Genomic DNA, 19,633 nt, shown 5'->3' on the forward strand with positions numbered 1-19,633 from the left:
GCAGATACAACCGTCGTCTGTCGAGTCCCTCCTCGACGTCGTTTGAGCCGGCAAGATAATAAAAAAACAAGGTGCCCCTGGAAAGCTATAGAGAGTGATTCTTCTTCGACTAGTGACGTCGAGATGGCGGATGAGCTTGCTCAACTGAAAAAGTGTTTCGACGCCATGGAACTCGATTGGGATATAATCGAAAGTCAGGATATCATCAAGGTGAGCATCAGCTATCATTGATCGCTCGGGAGATTTACTCTCCGGGAAGACTTTCTTCGAACGTCCCAATTCTGAGGAGCGTTTTGCCCGTCGAGCTGAGGGATCCACCGATTCCACAGCAATGGCTCAAGGCTCATAATTCCGAAGTGGGCAGTGCGATCGCCGGAGATCTGGATCCATCGATAGGTGGAGCCACAATTTCTGTAACTTGTCCCACGAGTGGGATAAGTTATAAGGCGAGATGCGCCGACGAGGAACTTCTGACTGTCGCGCTGCAAAGTGCGGAGGCTGCTCAGCAGGAATGGGTATCTCGAAATCCGGTTGATAAGATGAAAGCGTTTTACAAGTTAGTAGATGGCCGATATTATCTATTGCTGAAACTTTTATTCTGTGAATGAGATCGGAGGCTGGACCGTGGGGCCGAAATCGCTTTGTGATATCGACATTCATTCCAGAGTAGCTCATAGTTTCGAGAGACATGCGAAACTATTCGCGACAGCCGACGCGATTTGCTACGCTCACAAACGCTTCGAGAAGTGTCGCGGAATTAGCGTGGAGTACTCGACGGAATATTTATACGGGGCGGCGAGAGGGAAAAATTTCCACTACGTGGGGAGCAGCTTCGATTCTGTACTGGTGGTTCAGGTTGGTTCTAATCTGTCTCGATCCCGCTCCGAATTCACGGAGCATAGAGCGGCTCTCCCTCAACTCATTTCTGATCGGTATGCTCCAGGATGAGGAGTACACGCCTCTCCACCTCCTTCCCGAATGGCGATTCGTCGAAGCGTTGGCGAGTGGATGCCGAGTCGTTCTGGTTGTTGCGCCGAGCAAATGTCTCCCGGCTCTGGTGTTTTCGGAGATTTGCAAAGCAGCCAAGTGAGTGCGATTATTTCGGGAAATTGAATGCACACTGGATGGGATCCCCCTCGGAAGAAATAAATATGTTCCCCATATACATCATATCTGGAGACAGAAATCTCCCCCAGTCTTCCAGAAGGACTCTTCAGCGTTCTCGTGATGCAGCCTGAGAGCATGCAGAAGCTTCAACAGCCACCGATGAAGACATACCACCTGCCCTTACCGCCCAACGAGAAACATTTATCGACGAGCATCATTTGCGAAGGCGCAGATCCGGACTCTGCAGTAAACGGTGCATTCGAGCTGTTGGCGGACTCCTGGGGAATGGTAGGTCGCGAGGAAAGGCTCCGAGGTTGATACGAGCCATTGGTTAGATGCTAAGGTCTCTTTCGAGATGGGAACGGTGCGGCGCTTTGCATCGCACCCACTTTAAAATCTGCCTCACGTTTCCAGCCAAACTATTTCGGAGTCATGTTGTACGTTCAGGATTCTATTTGGGAGAAGGTCTGGAGCAGTCTAGCAGAGCAGGCAGCGAATGTGGCGATGAATAAACACAATTTCGCCAAGACCATCGACTTAGTTTCAAGCGCCAAGGTGCGGGTGGTGAGAGCCACACAGGTGTCTTCAATGGAGGCTGCGGAGCAGCCCACGATCTACGTCCAAGGTTTCAAAACGGCGAAAGAAGTCAGCTCTCTGGTCTCCACCGGTAAAATATTCTTATGCATCAATTCGTCCCGAACGTTGGTCTCTGTCCTATGGGGACTCGCCGCCTGGTCCCCTTGCAAGAAATGCGTCCTCGGAAATGATTTCCTTGAAGAATCCCTCGCGACTTCACTCTGTGATTTTCTCTAGGGCCGCTGCACTCAGACTGCCTGTCGATCTGGACCGAATACGTCAGTGTTGCCTTGGAAATTGCGGACCGACTTTCAGGTTATCGCAATATATGGATAAATGGTCAGAACTTCTTTGAGAGCAGCCCGGAGAGCTTGAGAGAGCTACTCTGCCCTAGCGGAGGCTTCGATCCGCGCGAAAAGAAGAGCCGTAAAGATAATACCCCCGTGATTGACGCATCTGAGAAACATGAATCTGCTGGGTGAGAGAATATTCCGCCGATCGAGCTCTCCACTTGTTCCGCTCTGGTCGCCGCTCTGAGCGTCAATGCTGATTATTATTCCTCCGATACACCCGTGGTTCCTTCTCTGCGATGAATCGAATGCACTCCACGTGTCTTCAACAGGGCCGTCGATCAGACTTTCCTTCTGTACTACGGGGGAGCTCAGAAGCCAGCGGATTCCAATACGTACTACCCCGTCTACAATAGATTCCCTCCTTTCGACCAAGGAGATAAGGTCATTGCTTATGTCCCGGCGGGTGGGCCAAAGGATGTCAGGAATGCGGTCGAAGCGGCAGCTAAGGCATTCCCTGGGCAAGTATCTCCGCCAATCAATGCGAGAAAAATTCATCATCGTGAGCGCGGGATGTATGTCGTATCGACTCGATCCCTGTAGGTCCTCTGACAGGGGGTTTACCGATATTTTTCCAGATGGAGCAAACTGACGCCGTTGCAGCGTTCGAAACACATGTACAAGTTCGCTGAAGTTCTCAGCGAGCGCGCCGAAGGTCTGCAGAACAAATTGTCGCTGAACACAGGCCATTCCGACTGCGCAGAGGAGCTTGAGGATTGTGTCGAAGCAGCCTTCACCTGGGCAGGTTCTTGCGGAAGAGATGCTTCAAGCTCAGTGAGTTCGCAGCTCGAGTGGAGGGCCAACGGGAGCATTAATTTCTCATCCTACGTTTCTGCTGGAAAAACTTGAAACATCGCCCTCCCCCACAGAGTGCACCACCGAAAATGAAAATAATCCAATCGTTCCGACCACACGGCGTCGTCGGCATCCTCTGCCCGGATACGAAGGTCATGCAGAGTCTCATCACGCTCCTTGTGGGCGCCATATCAAATGGGAACACGGCTGTCCTCATCGTTCCGGAGGATTATCCCTTGGCTCCTCTGACGCTGACACAGGTGCCGCGTGAAGAGCTTACAAGTCATTGATTGAAAGCTCGAATTTCCGAGGAGATTCGCTCCTTAATCCGATCTCTTTTCAGGTGATCGAGCACTGCAAAATACCCCCAGGCGTGATAAATCTCTTGACAGGGCCAACAGAGAAATTGCTGATCCCATTGGCAGGACATCACGAGGTCGCCTCCTTATGGTGCTGGGCAACTTACAGAACACCTGCCGTTGAAGAAGGTGAGAGGGGAATTTGAAATACGTGTCCCATGATGTCTTGATCCATCGTCGATGGTCGATGGATCGCTCGAATCCTGCAGGAGTAACCTCGTCTGAAAATTATGGATCAATCTCTTCTAGCGAGCAAGCTCAGCAGACGGCGATCCGTCTGGTGGTTCAATCACTCGGAGAAATATCCTAACGCCTGGGAAGAAGAAGAAGTTGAGTTCCACCGATCATACAAGATGAACATTTGGCTCCCATGCTCGAGTATATTCGCCAATTAGGAGCCGTGAGACTGACTCATTGATGATGTTTCCACGCTTCGGATGTTCACTACTCCTCGTTTATTCCATGCAATCGGACCAGAATACACAGTTTCTCTCTTTGGTACACAATAATAAACTCACTCGTCCTATTAGAACAATTTAGCTGTAATTCTCATTACCAGGTTTGGTTAATTATTTACGGAACGCAATGCATTTCGAACGATCTCGAATTTTTGTGGCTTTATGAAACTCGACTTGTCTGCATCACGAAATGTTTGCTCCTCGAGCAGTGTCAAAGTATTACTGGATTTCGAATTCCAAAGTCAGATGACAAGCAGCTTTTATCACAATGTTCAGTCAAGAGTCAAGATCTTCAGCGTATCAGTATATATCGAAATCTGACCGCTCAGGTTGTATTGGCGAATTGAATCCGAGTTCTGCGTTGTCTCCTTTCTCGACTCGTCCGTGATGTCGTCTCTGAGATCTCGGAGTATTCGAGGCGAATTGGATCGTCCGAGTATTGTATTCAGTCAAGTCGCGCTAACCAGGATTATAATCGGTTTTAGTGCTACGGTCGGCGCTTGCATGTTTGGTTATAGCTAACAAGTTAGTTGGGGGAACATCTCGTGATTTGATCTCGCTGTAATAATTGTGTACAGCATATGAACACAACTCACAGCCGACGCTCTACGCCGTGCTATTAAATCATATGAAGATCTGGAATATGTACAGGGGCAACTTATTTACAACATATCGGTAAACTGAGGATCCAATGAAGGTCAATGTCAAATTCTCTTCAGCAGGCGCGGATATGGTTGTAGACGGACCTGCCCCCTCGATGGATTGAACTAATATGAAACTGATGTCGAAATGTGCGGTTCGAAGAATCAAATTTCCACTCAAACTCATCACTCGGAAATACATTCTTGTAGGACCAGTATCGCTGGCGCTTGCGGAGGGATCGGGAATGGTCGGGAAAGTTCGGAACACGAAAGGAACCGTCTCGAAAGGCTCTTCCGCAGCGCGCAGGTCTGGCTGTCATTTTTCACTGGCTGAGATCGAATGGGAGAATTTGGAACACCTCATTAGACTACTCGAGTACCACCACCGAGAGCAGCTTCCAGGTCGATAGATTCTCTCACAAACACAGTACGGGTTCGTATCGATGAACTTGACGCAGAACATCATGAAGTGCGCGTTCTCTGGGAGAACACGCCCTAGTTGACGTATTGCTGGGGCTGGCCGTCTTCTAAGTGCGACGGCGAGACAACTCCTCCATTTGCTGCGGCTGCCATATCGGCAGCGGGGGCCTTTCTGCCCATCGCGATCGAGCCATACATCAAGCCGCAGCAGAGGATCAGGCCAGAGCCCAGGATGGTTGTGATCCCCATGCACATGATGACTGGCACGACGCCCAACCTGCGAATTGAAACTCTTCTTGAATAGAGAGGCTTCGGTCGGGGGGAGAGAGCATCGTCTTCCCGGAGAAAGTCTCGAAAATATATCGATCGACGCTGTGCCTCGACCAAGTGTAAGGACGCTGTGATCGGAGAACCTACACGCAGTACAAGCCAGCCTTGAACATGAGGGGTTTGCCGTCCATCATTTGTCCGGGTTTCTGAGCGAAGGCTAGGAATGCACAGAGGCACGGAGCTTCCAGGAGCGCCACGAATAGACCCGCGGAACACTGAATTATCGCGGCGAGAAGGCACGTCAATGAGATGGTCAAAGCTGATCGGAAAGCAAGCAGGATGCCCATCCCGATAGCAACTGGAATAAAATGATATCAGAGTTATCGCCGCCACCGTTCAAGAACCCAGTCGACAGTACCACGGTATTCCTTAGAAGTCACTCCCGAGCTGCAGGATTTTCCCGGGATCTATTATTCAAACAATTATCGACATATACATATAATGTGTAGGTAATAAATGTTTTCTGAACAAAAGCGAGCCTCGCATGGGGCGACCTAAACATGATTTGTTTCCGTCGAGACATAGGCTCTGCGCCGCGGGATCCGGTCGGTTCAGAGCGGTCGCAAAGAAATGAAGGTTTGCTTTGGAAACCTCGGAGGGAGTTCACGCGGCTGATCGCACCTTCCCGGTGTTCGGGTTCCCGTCGCTCGGACATACGAGCATCCCTGTCGTCGAGCTCAGCCGCAGGATCACGTTCCTCCGCGAAACAAAGCCCGACTCGGCAATCTCTGACTCCAGGAAAGCCACTCCCAAACACCCGCATTTTCTGGGAGCCCCAGCAGTGAAGTTCATCAGATGACGAAACTCAACGCTCATAACCGGGGAATGGACTCAAGGAACGACAGGTGTGGCAATAGACAGCTGGGAATTCTAATTTCGATAGAACTCACCGAGGGAAGCGATGGTTCCAACAACTCGTGCTCCATATTTGAGATACCAGGGAATGTTGTCGTTGGGATCCATATCCTTCTCGGAGGGCATCGCGCCCGCCGGCACCTTATTCAAATTCATCAGGAGACTCGCCATCTCGTCAGCTTTCGGGTGAAGACGGCGTAAACTGATTAGCGGAAGCTTTCAGAGGGAATGTCAATTCCGAGACGAAGAGAGCACCTTGGATCTGTGGAGCTCGCGAAGAATGATGAGTGCAAGTGAGGGCGCTGATCTTGTCTATCGGACCGCCGAGGGTCTCAATGCCGTGAGGGAGGCGCCTCCGTCAGATCTCGTCTTGATAACGATCCAGGCTCGGTGAGCTCACTCGTCGCGGTCTTCAAGTTTCCATAGTGTGGCGTTGGCTCAGAACTGTAGCTCCCGTAACGCGTCTCCTCTCGGCCAAGCTTTCAGTTCATGGGGAGTTTCCCCGAGCAATAGCCGTCTTTGTTTCGTCGGAGCTTGTGGCGCGCTTCGAGGGAACCCTCTGCGTTGAGGAAAGGGTCACGCGCCGCCATGTTGAAGAGCTGCCACTCTGTGTCTGTGCTGTGTGGAATTGTCGGTGGGTAGGTTCATTGGTTGGTGGCCGTCCCGTTGGTCGCCGTTGGCGTTGTGTGTGTGTTTCTGAATGACTGCGAAGTCGATCACGGGCCTGCGGTGGCGTGCTGTATGAATCCGGCCCGAAGTTCCTAATTCGTAGAGTGTAGGGGTCAGCCAGAATTAAGGATGGCGCCTTATGGCGACGATGTTCAGCGTTACGGGAATCGCATCTCATCCTCGAGGAAACACCACCGGAGGGACAAAAGCGAAATCAGCTGTTGTCTGAAGTACCTAATTTTCGGTTTCAATGTGATTTTTTGGGTGAGTTATCCGGTCGACTCGACCGTTATATTTTTCTGACTGAATTCCGCATTCATGCGATGCGAGATGCGGAGATTTTCATCTTCTGTGCGTTGAACGGATCCCTCTGACGGTCATCGACTCGATGTCAAGCCAAGTGACACACTTCTCGGAAAACCGTGGTCAGCCCAGCGGAGAGCTATCGACGCAATGCTTCTGATGCCAACTGCGTGTAATCTGCGTCTTTTTCCCCTTTGGCCACTACTCATCCGGGAAGAATTCTGGAATCGCTGCTCGGAAACCTGAACTTCGCCATCTGAGAGAACTTCCGTACTCCTCTCCGGGGATGTGGTACAGGGAGTTCATTTACTCGCCGATTCTTGGTCGGCAACCAATGAGGAACTAATTCGAAGGAACTTGTGTCGGGGACTCGGGTGCTCGATTCCAGAATTCCCTATAGCCACTGTCTCCCGGCCATGGATGGGGTCAGGTGATTTCAAGGAACCATTGCGCTGAAGGACACTTTTCCATTTCAGTTATTGGGATTGTCGATTATGATCATTGGAGTTTGGGCTTGGACCGAAAAAGATATTTTCAATAACCTCTCGAAGCTGACCAACATAGCGCTCGATCCAGCCTTTGTTTTGATTGTCATAGGTTAGTCTTCCGACAGGTTTGCTTACCGATGGAACCCGTGATGACTTTATGGACGTCGTACATTCTCGCTCTCCGCTCATATTCATGCTTTCCTGACGGGCTTAACGAGAGAACCTTACAATGAACAGACATTCGACATTTGCAGGGGGTATCACATTCATCATCGGCTTCACCGGTTGCGTGGGGGCTTTGCGAGAAAACACTTGCCTACTCGCCGCGGTAAGTGATGCGGGAACTCCCGGAAGACTAGAGAAACAAGGCATGCGAGACTGCTGAGGCGGCTCCCGGATATTCGGCCCCGGAGGCATCCCAAGACGTATCATAGGTAGATTTCTGTCTCTAACCAATTCGAGAAAATACCGAAATGTTTCGAGACTCGACCGCGGTATTCTCTTAGAGATTCTCGAATACCTGACCGGTTTGGTCTGGAATGCGCATGAGTAAAAAATTTCAGTGAATTAGCTGTACGGAATGCGAACGGTCAGTCATTATCTCATTGTTGGGAGCCCGACGAATGGCTGCGTTCGGCGGTTCACAATCGACCACCGTGTTCACTCCTGGCGGTTTCCGTTGTCGCGTTCTGACCGACAACTTACAATGGAACATATTCATCGTAGAGCCAGTAGTGCGAACATGCACGCCAAGGCATTGTGGCGGAAGGGACCAGCGCCCCGTTGTCGATGTCCGTGCGTTGCTCGAGTTCGTAGCGATTCATGAAGCGCGAAAATTTTTGCAATCGGCTTCGAGTAAATAGCATCTGATGGCTACATTAGAAACGAGCTCAGAGGGCCATCTGGGGATAATAGGATTCGGTGGTAGTGGCTGGATCTCCCTTTTCTCCAACTTACTCCCGATGGAGATTATTTCGACAAAAAATTCATTCAAACTCCATCCGTTCCAGTACGCAATATTCCTCGCGATTTTACTTCTTCTGGAAATGACTGCCGGGATCCTTGGCTTCATTTTCAAGGACTGGGTACGTACGCCGGCAGTGGAAACGATTTTGATGATCGCGCTGAGTCAAGTTCTCAAAATCGCTGACGAAAACTCTGTAAAGTCCTAACGAACTGTGATCCTCCTCCATGCTCCAGATCAAATCGCAAGCAACGAATGGCTTCCAAGCATTCATCGTGTTTTATCGGGATGATCCAGATCGCCAGAATCTAATCGATTGGATCCAGGAACAGTGGCTAGGTTGCTGCGGAATCGAAGGTATGATACACTTTTGTTGCTCTCACACTCAGAATCCATTCGCGTCGAACTAATCTTGGACTGCCGAGGTTGGGCTCTCCGCCGGGGTAGTTTTGTCCGACGTTTTGAAATTCTCGGAAACGTCACGGAGGCCTTCGGGAGGAGAATTTGGTGTTTTTGTGGCGGTCTTCGAGTGATTACTGTGATTCGCATTCCAGGTCCGAAAGATTGGGACATGAACATTTATTTCAACTGCTCCTCCGTGGAAGTTGGCAGCAGAGAGGCGTGCGGAGTTCCTTTCTCTTGTTGCAAACGGCAACCTAATGAACTCATCAAGAACAAGCAGTGTGGATACGATGTCAGAAAGCCTGATTACGTGAGTCATTCTACCATGCACTAATTAACCCTCCTAAATGGGTATTGACCACTACTACTTTTGTGATTCGTGCATTCTTTCTCTCTCCGAATATTATTTATCCTTCCTCTCACGTCAGCGTTGTCCAAACGGACTCAATGAACACCTACCTAGCTCCCAAGATCTTGAGATTCGAGAAACTGCACGAATCACATTAACCCCATTCGATCGGTAAACATTGCGTCACTGGTTGCGAGTGAGAGAGTACAACGAATGTGTGGTGGTGACGGTGCGGATCTAATCTAACATTCGGTGACGGTGCTTTTTTGTCCGATGGTTACTTCAGCAACGCGACAAAAGTCAGGTGATATATGAGAAAGGATGTCTGCGTGCGGGAGAAGAGTGGATTGAAGCCAACTTAGTACCTGTGGCTGGAGTTGCCGTAGGTCTCGCAGTTCTGCAGGTACGTCAGAGTCGTCACTCGCAACAGATACGGAAGAGTCTCAACTTTCCTTTCTAGGACAAGCACGTCAGATCTAGACTCATCTACGAGAGGGGCTGCCTTCATTTATTGGAGGAATGGGTCGAACTGAACCTTGTTTCCCTTTCGGGGGTTACGCTCATCATTGCGTTCATTCAGGTAGAAAAAATGAACCACTCCTTCTCGTTAAGTCGTTCATCTGGATCGGTGATGGGACTTCGTAAAATTCAAAGCGAACCTCAATTCGCTCGACGAATGGAGGCGTTCCAAGCTCTGGCGCACCTCGATCGGAGCTATCTTCCGAAGGATTTCTCTACTTCGGCATCGAATCTGAGAATATATATCTCGATAGAATAGAAATTCCCGCAGAGACGCGACTCTCCGAGCCGTATCGAAAATTGAGCTAAAATAATTTCCATTGTTTTTCAGATTCTCGGAATTTGTTTCGCACAGAATCTACGTGCGGATATATTCGCACAGAAAGCCAAATGGCACTGACATGCGGCCGACCCGAGCGGGGTTCCCCTGATTCAGACGTCCATCCAACAACAGCAACAACCCCTGCTGCCAACGCAGGCGAGGTTCCAAAACGGACGCGTTCCTCAAGTTCAATTGCCCACCAGGCGATGAACTCTGTCGCGTAGTCCGTTGCGCTGAGTGTGGCCACTGCTCGTCACACTTGGAGGACAAATCTGATTGGGGAGGGGTCTATGAGTCGTCAACCTACACAGGTACGATGACTCGGATCTCTTCATCCCGCTCGTGGTCCATGGTACACAGAGCCTTCCCACCACGGAACAATTTTACACCGAGTGCGATCTGTAAATCTGTAACAAGTGTAAAAACATCGTAAGCAATGAACCCTTCACGGAGAGACGCGTACACCAATCGTGTGTGACATCATCATCAATATAGTGAACCTCATCATTGCCACAATGATCATAACAGATAGAAGTTCCGAGTCGAGTAGAGATGTCGTCGGGCGCGACTCCAAAAATATCTATCCTCTGTTCGAACACTTCGCAATGTATATATATCACCATCGAGTGAGATTTCGGCCTCTCACAATATGTCGTAGTAATTAATTACTTGAGCATCGTGCGGAATGGAGTGCGTTTTTTAAGAGATGAAAAACTAGCGCAGAAGAACTGTAAGGTGCACTTGCCAAAACCTTGATCTTCCGAGACTGGGGGAGAGGATAATGGGCTCTATCGATTTGTGAAGACACGGTGTGTCAGCAGCTTGGTTCCCAGAAATTCGCTCTTAGCGGCGACAAACTTTGGTTGCTCCAAGCTGAGCAGATCCGCGGTGTCTTTTATTTGTGTTTCATCTGGAGTTGAGGATACTTTCGCGGAAACTTCGTTCTTGTCAATCCCCTCCCCCCCCCAAAAATACAGAAGTCGAAATAAACATTATCTGATTTCAATCACATCCGTTTGGACTTCTGCTCGGATTCCTTCACAGCGAGATGACGAATGGGACCAGAAGTTGTGATCCTGGCCGGTCGATTAGCTGTCGCATTTCCAATATCCGAGGAAGGGGAAAAAGGGAGAAAGGATCATTAACAGGCTAATCATAAATCGGACCCTGACTTCAATTTGAAGGTGGACAGCGACGCTTCACCGTCGATCGGTCGTTCCCAAATTGATCCTGAGCGGGCATGTCGAAAAACAACGTTTGTCGTCGGCAAATTGAACGCGTGCAGGCTTCATCCCCATAGCTCTGCTGCCAGGATGAGCTACCGAAACTGATATTCGTACTTGGAATCTCGCGTAACGAAGTGAGATCAATGAGGTGCCGGCCGATGGGTGCCCTCCTTGCATGTGATGCAGAGAGCAGGCCCCGGCATGGGTCGACGGAATCTGAAAAAGACATTCCTCTCCGATGTCGAGGTGGGAGAAGCTCATGGTATACGCGGGCGTGCTTGCTTTTTTCCGGTCAAGTCTTCCCGAAAGATGTGAAATAATTTGTAGGTGCGGAAATATTCTTCGTACAAGCGATGGGACATGTGAGAACGACGTTTTCAAGCGCATCGCTCGCAGACGTAAGTCGGAAAGGATCCGTCCAGCCGAACGAAATGATTTATTCTTGGTGAGTGAGTCGTATTCCGCGTCGCAGAGGTTCAGACGCTCGCCGAAAGTGTGTAATGATTGCGAGATATCGCCGTAACCGGCCGCTTGAGGAAAGGGAAAGAGCTCCGCTTACAGAAGGGCTCCCCGGTTAAACACGCGTTCTCTTGACAGCTGCGAGGCTCGGTGGCTCCACGAACGTTTGGAGAAAAAACTTCGAGCAAGAACTCCTGGGAATACTGAGCGCAGGAAAAGTGAGTTCAGTGGTCCTCCTCCTCTTTGTTCAGTTTTCTCCCGCATCGCAACACGGAAGAGGAGACCGAGAGTCGATCGAGAGGACCCTCATTGCAGCCGGAATGAGTGGAATCTAAGTTCAAGAGGATTGTCTAATCTTCATGAACTGGAACTGGAACTCTGTGACGAGATTCCCCGGTTCAAGCACGAGAGCTGATCGCTGTACCGAAGGCGAACTAGAGAATGGAAAGGAACTTCGCTGTGAATGCTTGTGTCGCGGATAATAACTTGCGTAAGGCAAGGCTAACTTCGATCGACTCTTATGAAGGCTAGTGGCTGTCTTGTGTGTTTATGTTGCGTTTGATTGCAACATTCTTACATGGAGGCTTCCGGCAGCGTAGCGTCCCTGATTTGACTGTGTGATCGTGGAGGTTCCCCTGGACAGAGGATGGAAATTCATCTTAAACCATCTCACTTCGAGAAATACCAAAGAACAAGCGGCAGTGCCATGACGGGGAGAATATCGCCCGACATCAACAGCTGCAGTCGATGAGACGAAAGTACGAAAGGAGAATCTTTAGCTCTAGAGGCTGCGGCTGGACGAAACCCACCGAAAAAGCGACGTGGAACGGACGGAGGAACGAGAAAGGTGGTTTCTTCTTGAGGCTCATTCCACGGGAAACTCATTTTCAGATGGCGGCCAACAGATTAAGGACGATCGTCGGACATTTGAAGGGAGGGAACATGGCCACAGCCATCAAGGTTCTTGAGGATCCGGCCTTATTCCAAACCTACGGGAACCCCGAGCCGAGCTTCCGATTTACCGTAGACTCGGCTGACTCGCTTCTGACTACAGAAGAGCGCCATTTTTACGAGGAGAATGGCTACATCGTCATTAGAAACCTCGTAGACCATCAGGACATCGACAAGTACGCAAAAAGGTACAGACTCCCGCACGACGTCAAGAGCTCGCCGACGACCTATACTTTGAACTCGTCGATTCCCTAGTATACGATTTTATCAACAGCCGCCCGTTACTCAAGCAGCATTCTCGAATTCCACTTCCATCTGAATTCTTGTGCATCATCCCCTCGTGTCGTGTTCATTCATCTGAATTCTTCTCGATTGTAGATTCGAAGACATCGCACACCGTCGAGTGAAAGTTCCAGGCTTAGTAGTAATGAAGGATGTAGCCGTCAAAGATAAAGAATCCAGCCAATTTGTTGTCAACAAGCTTCAGGCAAGCTGTCGAAGGATTTCTCCTTTCTCTGTGCTTCTTGTGATTCTCGTCCCGGGTGCTCCAGTCTCTCCGCGCAGCGTTTTATTCAGGTCACACGTGTTAGGTGATGGAGATGATGACGATTGTGTTTCTAGTGGGCTGCTTCAAACACTGCGCTGACCGAGACGATAAATGCGCTCTCGATTCCGGGAGAATCGGGTTAAGTCTTTTTATCTCGCTTACTTCCCTCGTGGACTATCACCATTTCCATCCATTGTTCCAACCGGGTTTGCTCACGAAAAAAAACACATTTCTCTGGTCAAGAAGAGCAGGGGATGCTTATCTGAATGATGCTGATTATATGGAGGGGAATATTATAACACACGAGCTTCTCAATCTCAACGGAGGCAAAGAGATTCAGAGTTCTCTGAGTCGCGGTGTCCTCCGTAGCTTTTTGGAATTCGGGATGTTTTCCTTGCACGACCTTTCTGTTGCGTCAGTGATCGAACGGCGCTAATTTCACGACCGAATTTTCAGGACCTCTTCCTCGACGACGAACTTTTTGCATATTGCCGTACCCCGAAAATTTTGGACTTCGTTAGCAGTTTCATTGGTCCGAACATTATGGCAGTGCATACGATGCTCATCAATAAGCCGCCCGATTCTGGTGAGATTCCCTTTTTCTCAAGAGCTCCCTCGGTCGTATGCTTCCGCGCCCGGCGAAAGGATGCTCCTCCGCCGTTTTCTAAGAGATTCGAGCACATGGTTCGATATCATGGGAGGTATTCTGAAGCGGGCATTCCATGCACTTCCACGCATTGTATTCATTCCTTCGATCGCAGGTAGTATGACGTCGAGGCATCCGCTGCATCAGGATCTCCATTATTTCCCGTTCAGACCAGCGGACCGGATTGTTTGCTCGTGGACCGCTATGGAGCGCGTTACGCGGGAGAACGGCTGCCTAGTTGCGATCCCGGGCTCTCACAGAGGGGCGCTCCTCGAGCACGACTACCCCGACTGGGAAGGTGGCGTCAACAAAGGATATCACGGAATCAAAGGTGTGCGTCAGAAATTGCGTCAATCCCGCATGATCACTTGAAGAATCGCAGAGGTATCAAACAAGTTCGCGCAGTCCCTGCGGTATCAGAAACCGTTCGCGAAGTGGCTTTTCAGCGACAAATTGTCATTGAATGAGGAGCCCAGTCGAACAACACGGCGATGAGCCGGAGAGAGACATGCGGTTTCAGCTCTTCGGTGTAGTTCCGAGATGTTCAATAGTCGAGAATAACCTACGGCGGGCTTACGCCTCAATTGAGTAGTTTTCCCCTCTGCCCCTTCAGGAGCCCGAAAAAGTTGAGCATATTGTACATGTGTACATATGTAGGTATGACTGGCGCAATTATCTTACTGGAAGGTCTTGGAAGAAAAACTTTCCTCTTGCGAGATCTCGAGGGCAGTAGAAAGACTTTTGGCTTCCAGGAGCGTCGGACGTGTTGGATCGCAGAGTTTTCCTCGAAATGGAGAAGGGTGACACGGTGTTCTTCCATCCGATCCTAATTCATGGCTCCGGAGCGAATCGTTCCCAGGGCTTCCGGAAAGCTATCTCGTGTCATTACGCGGCTTCCGAATGTGAATATATCGACGTAACAGGAACTTCTCAAGTGAGTACAGCCGACCGGGGCTTCATCTGGCTCGCGGGGGTACAAATGAGAGATTTCAGTCATTAGTAACGGGGTCAGCGAGGTTCGCTCCGGGGCGTGATCTGAGGACGAATCGTCGCTAAGCCTCTCCTTATTTTCGTTGACTCCGGATTCCTTCCGCAGGAAAATATAGCGCAGGAAGTGATCGAAATCGCGCAGCGAAGAGGGATTCCGATTACCGATTTCCGGGACGCTTGGAGGTTCAGAGCTCAAATAGTCCGAGGAGACAAAGTGAATCTTTGAGGGAAGGAATTTCTAATCAAGTCAGCCCCGTGAATTTTAAAAGATCGGTCATCACAAGAACTTCCTAGAGGCTTCTCGCGCGAGATGTGTTCCTCTCTGGAGCTCGTTTTCGTGCGCGACAGTTCTTCTGGAATGATCGAATAATCGAATTGCATTCTGCGCATTATTTTGCTCAAAGACATACGAGAATATATTCGCCTCAAGTAACAGCGACCGTGATCTGAGAAAAGCACATCCCGTCCCCGGAGGCTTGTTTCCACGCCTTGTTCTGACCATTTGCATCCATACATGAGACATCGATAATCGCAGCCAAGGTCCGAGGATTAGAACAAAGAAGTTTCGGATGATATTAGAATAAATTCCGAACGATAACGGACGCAGGGATCTCTCATCCCACCTCCTTCATATGTCATCCTCCTGAAAACGAGTGGTTCTCTTAGCTGTCGAACGACCGTCGTCCGGGGGTGGTTGCAGCGGGCGCAAGGTTTCTCGCAGTTGTCGGCTCTCAACACTCCTCTGATTTCCCAGTCACGAGGCGTCGACCCTTTCGATTTGAACTCTCGATTGCGCTCGATCGTCAGCAGCACCGCTTTGCGACCGGAGTAACAGGAGAACTTTCTCACTAAAAAAAGAAATCGTCATCTCTCCCGATCGCACATTCGTATTGGTAAGTTCGTCGAGGAGTTCGGCAGCGAAACTCGCGCGATCAACGTCGGCTCCGAACATGGATGCCCGGAGAATATCCAGAGTCCGATTCCCCAGACGAACACAACGCCATTTCAATTCGCTGTCCGCGGCCGTCCGACTGCGAGTGCCATCGTTGTTTTCGAGCTCAAAGTCTCTCAGAGCCTCGACGAAGCGTCCCACGAGATGCTTTTGAATTTTCTTCGCGAACGTCGGATTTCTACAGAGCTCTATGAGAGCGTCTGGATACGGGAGCTGCAATCAGGAGAGAGTACAGAATGAGAATTCCTGAGGACCCGGGCTCAGAAATTAGATAAGCAATGAGCCACACACGAAGTAGGCCGACGAAGCCGCCAACTAAGCTACCGCACATGCAGCCAACAAGCGACCGACCGTTTGACCTTGATTCACCTACGTTAATGAGTTGATCAAAATACTTTTGCATCACGTCTGCAATGCGGGGCGTACTCAGCAGCGGGTAGAGGCGTGTCATGAAAGCATCAAGCAATCCGCCAGCTTCCTGAGCTACGCTGTTCCGGCAGAACCATGGTAGGAGGCATTTCCAAACGCTCTCGAAGACCTGAATATCCTTTTCGTCCGACGCGTCGGCGTCCAGGTCACGCAGAACTCGAACAGCAACTCTCAGCTGGTTAAGCTTCAAAGTTAAGGCTTGGCTTAGCTCCGGGGATGCAGCGGTGTTATCGCGAGCGAATTAAGAACCTACGTGATCTCATTCCTCATAGGAATACTTTTGATCAAGTATTCACAGCTGAGCCTGTCGCAGGAGGAAGTAGGCGTCCGCGCCAAAATTCCATTAGACTTGCCTCGGTGCGTTCCTCGTTGAGAATCAGAACCGGCTGGGAATGTTCCTCTGCGGCTTTCGCTTGCAATTGTTCGTCGAGAATATCTCCCTCGTCCTCGCAATATTGACGCATTCTGTCGAACCTAGAATCGTAACGCAGTTCCTTCTTTCTCGCGACTCGGAGGCAATCTCCGGGTTGTCATGCCACAACAGTGGAGCGACGGTTCTCGTCAAACTGCGTCTGCGGTTTCCAGACTCGCTTCCATGATTATCTCTTGTCGGGAGACGATAAAAACGACACTGACCATTTTTGCAGCTCGTCTCTTTCTTGCTCCAGCTGGTTCGAGCAGGATGATGGATTTCCGTTCTTATCTCCAATTGACGTATCACTGCTGAGAATCGCATCCGAAAATGAAAAATGATCGAATTTGAGAGGAGAATCGGGGTCGAATTATTGATGCTAGCAGGATTCGGACACATACTTGTCTCCCTCCGATCCCGCGGGATCTGCCGCTTGGAGAATTTCGAGATCTTCCTGGAATACCAGTACAGTCACTCTCTCTCTCCCCTGTCCTCAGCTCCTTCGGTCCGGCTCACTCCACCGACCGATTGCTCCGGAATAGGGGCGTCTCGCGATGAGAATCATGACAAAACTCACATCCATCCCAATGCTGTTCCTCTCAGGAAAAAAGAATAAGGATTCCGAAACCTGCGAGATGCACGTCACGGAATCGGCGGGGAGATTTTGATGTCCGTGGAGCAAACTCATTCATCTCTCCCTATGGTGTCGTAACGGTCCGCGTTCCCCGTATCCGGAGAGGCAACGGTTTCTCTGCGTCTTCAGGCTCCGGAATTAGGAACGAATTCTTGCGAGAGTCCGCCCGAGATTCCGGCGGAAACGGGAGCCTGGCTCCGAACCTTCTCGGTCCTTGGTCCAACGCCGGATCAACTTAGCGAGCAACAGATTCACATCGGTCCCGTACGTACTTGACACTGATTATGGCGGCTACGGCTGCTTCCGAGCGTCGACATGAGACCCGAGCTTGCTGGTTCACGAGGCCCGAAACCGCAAAGCAACTAACTCGAACGGAGCTATGGACGTGAGGGCAATTTCACTGATGAGAAAGTATAAGTTCGCGATGGTGTACAAGATGTCATCTTTTTTGACGTTCATTGTTCGCAGTGATTCATGGAGGCTCTACTGCTTTAGTTTCGGTTTGCAGCTCTGGATAGCTACCGGCATCAAGGAGTACCGCGACTCGGGTATTTTAAAGCGGACCGACTGACTGCCTGACTGATTGATTGAGATGATATTTCTCCCCTTCACGATTCCCGGGGTCTGTCTTGCTAAACTCACAGGACCCGATCAGTCTCCTCGGTCGGCTTTTTGGGAACAAGACTATGTTCCCCCAAGATCGGCCAGAGCTCCGGTTAGGTGAGACTTCTCGCGGTTCCATCGGCGGTCCTATCCATTATAACAGATTGGATACGGATCGTTCGAACGACTTCAATTATTCATGATCATGAGTCCCTGTTTGACGATGGGCACGCAGCTTTTGCATACCGGGCAGTCTTGAAGACAATCACGAGTTCAACAACAGACGCAATCAGCCAATCGACATATCTATAGCATCATCATCATCATGTAGATGACAACGATCGACAAGTTTGTTGCGACACATTCGCCGTTTGCGTACGGTGCTCGCAACGTGAACAGGGTGCTCGCACGTCGGACCCCTCAGCGGATCATTGATGTCTTGATATTTTCAGCACTCCAAATCGAACCTTGACATCTTTCGAGATTTTTAATGATAATATTCTCGCGACGTAACCGGCGCCGCGTCGAACGTTCCGTTCGGTGTTCGACGCACGTTCGGGGCGGAGTGGTCCCCAGAGAACGACCAGGCCCGGCCTGGTCTGGTCCGACCTCCCCTCAATCCCCCTTCCCCTGTTACCGTCAACGAAGTTGAGTGGGCTGAACTCAGTTCGGCCCAGCCTGGGCTGTCGCCGCCGCACTAGACTAGCTACGGGTGCGCGCCGTTGCCGGCGAGCGGATAGTCCTGAGCTCAGTCAGGTAGCCAGCAGAGCATATTGAGTTCAACCGAAGAACAGACGGACCGTGAGTGCGTGTGGTCGACGGTAAGCTGACCGGCTCCGTAAAACCGCATGCTGTCAATGGGAACCAATTGAGTCTGCATGTGTTTTTCACGGTTTCGCATCATCTGGAGCTGCAGTCGATGGTTCTTTTAGTTCTGCTTGAGGAGAGTGCCCAGAGGATTACACGAACGCTTGGATAACATCAGTGTACCGCAGGCAAAGTTCGCGAAAATTCCTTCTCATGACGATGCGAAGCCTCTGTTCCCTTCCTGTCGATCGTTTCTCCTCATCGGCTGCCAGTGACATCGATTCGAAACTCTATTATAGGTATATGGTTTTTTTTGTCCATAGTCGGCGATATACTCTCCACCTTTCCGATGGCAGCTGCAGACTCCTTCCGAAAGTCTGGGTACTGTCAACCTGAGTTGCTCAATTTTTTCGTATGAAGATTTCCAGCTTTTTTAATGAATGCCGAGCTTGCTGCTTCAGCTTCGCTTTGTAAGATTGTATGATTCAAACGAGTTCCAATCTTCTTGACAAAGTGCTCCCTTGATTGGCCAAATCTTGTCGTTCGAAGGGCTTGTCAGACTTGTCAAGTATTGTAATGATGATCGATCATACATTGATTTTTGTGCCTCCCTCAGGTACCCTCACGGCGAAGACGTCGAAATTCCGTAAACGAAACGCGACTCAATACGCCTCATAAACACGTCCAGTATCCAAGTAGATCGATACGTGAGAACCAGATCGCCCGACCTCTAGAAAACCTTTCCCCCCCGAATCCTGATACATAGCTCTCAGAGAGGATCGAAAAGTTATTCTTCGCTCTGTTGAAACCCGACTCGGCTCGATCGCAATGATTCACTCTTCCTTGAAACAGTCCCGCCGTGCTGTGTGTTACTCCAGTGGTGTCAAATGAGACTTCCATCGAGTTCACCAATTCCGACGATACCTAGAACGGGAACCCAATCTTCCTGCACGTCTAGGCGTACAAGGTAATGAATCCGTTCAGAAAGCGGGACCCCACCCACGACATTTATACTCGACGACTACGGAAATGCAGAAATCCGTCCATGCAAAACTTCAACCGTGAAACAA

The 19,633-nt window shown here is 50.1% G+C and overlaps 4 protein-coding genes across 4 annotated transcripts; 3 read left to right on the top strand and 1 right to left on the bottom strand.

Annotated features, from left to right (window-relative positions):
* Positions 1 to 28: 28 nt before the first annotated feature.
* On the top strand, positions 29 to 3,709 carry LOC100908807 (aldehyde dehydrogenase family 16 member A1). The gene is made up of 12 exons (XM_003746999.1): positions 29 to 210; positions 330 to 556; positions 666 to 855; positions 944 to 1,086; positions 1,197 to 1,395; positions 1,522 to 1,774; positions 1,921 to 2,161; positions 2,306 to 2,494; positions 2,612 to 2,807; positions 2,903 to 3,088; positions 3,172 to 3,316; positions 3,437 to 3,709. The coding sequence occupies exons 1-12, from the start codon at positions 124 to 126 to the stop codon at positions 3,580 to 3,582; spliced, it is 2,202 nt and encodes a 733-aa protein (XP_003747047.1). The 5' UTR covers positions 29 to 123; the 3' UTR covers positions 3,583 to 3,709.
* Positions 3,710 to 4,591: 882 nt separating this feature from the next.
* Positions 4,592 to 6,173, bottom strand: LOC100899291 (calcium channel flower). Its single transcript, XM_003746936.2, has 3 exons — positions 5,927 to 6,173; positions 5,124 to 5,334; positions 4,592 to 4,983 (listed from the first exon to the last, which is right to left on the bottom strand). Exons 1-3 carry the CDS (start codon positions 6,060 to 6,062, stop codon positions 4,782 to 4,784), a joined length of 549 nt encoding a protein of 182 aa, XP_003746984.1. The 5' UTR covers positions 6,063 to 6,173; the 3' UTR covers positions 4,592 to 4,781.
* Positions 6,174 to 6,513: 340 nt separating this feature from the next.
* Tsp26A (Tetraspanin 26A) lies at positions 6,514 to 10,922 on the top strand. The gene is made up of 9 exons (XM_003746932.2): positions 6,514 to 6,824; positions 7,340 to 7,460; positions 7,606 to 7,679; positions 8,362 to 8,436; positions 8,552 to 8,672; positions 8,870 to 9,027; positions 9,353 to 9,469; positions 9,527 to 9,646; positions 9,917 to 10,922. The coding sequence occupies exons 1-9, from the start codon at positions 6,690 to 6,692 to the stop codon at positions 9,983 to 9,985; spliced, it is 990 nt and encodes a 329-aa protein (XP_003746980.1). The 5' UTR covers positions 6,514 to 6,689; the 3' UTR covers positions 9,986 to 10,922.
* Positions 10,923 to 11,721: 799 nt separating this feature from the next.
* On the top strand, positions 11,722 to 15,731 carry LOC100899934 (phytanoyl-CoA dioxygenase, peroxisomal). The gene is made up of 7 exons (XM_003746941.2): positions 11,722 to 11,810; positions 12,484 to 12,731; positions 12,922 to 13,030; positions 13,547 to 13,676; positions 13,852 to 14,067; positions 14,489 to 14,670; positions 14,833 to 15,731. The coding sequence occupies exons 2-7, from the start codon at positions 12,484 to 12,486 to the stop codon at positions 14,950 to 14,952; spliced, it is 1,005 nt and encodes a 334-aa protein (XP_003746989.1). The 5' UTR covers positions 11,722 to 11,810; the 3' UTR covers positions 14,953 to 15,731.
* Positions 15,732 to 19,633: the final 3,902 nt, after the last annotated feature.

Source organism: Galendromus occidentalis, unplaced genomic scaffold (genome assembly GCF_000255335.2).
Source record: "Galendromus occidentalis unplaced genomic scaffold, Mocc_1.1 scf7180000077511, whole genome shotgun sequence".
Lineage (NCBI taxonomy): Eukaryota > Metazoa > Arthropoda > Arachnida > Mesostigmata > Phytoseiidae > Galendromus > Galendromus occidentalis.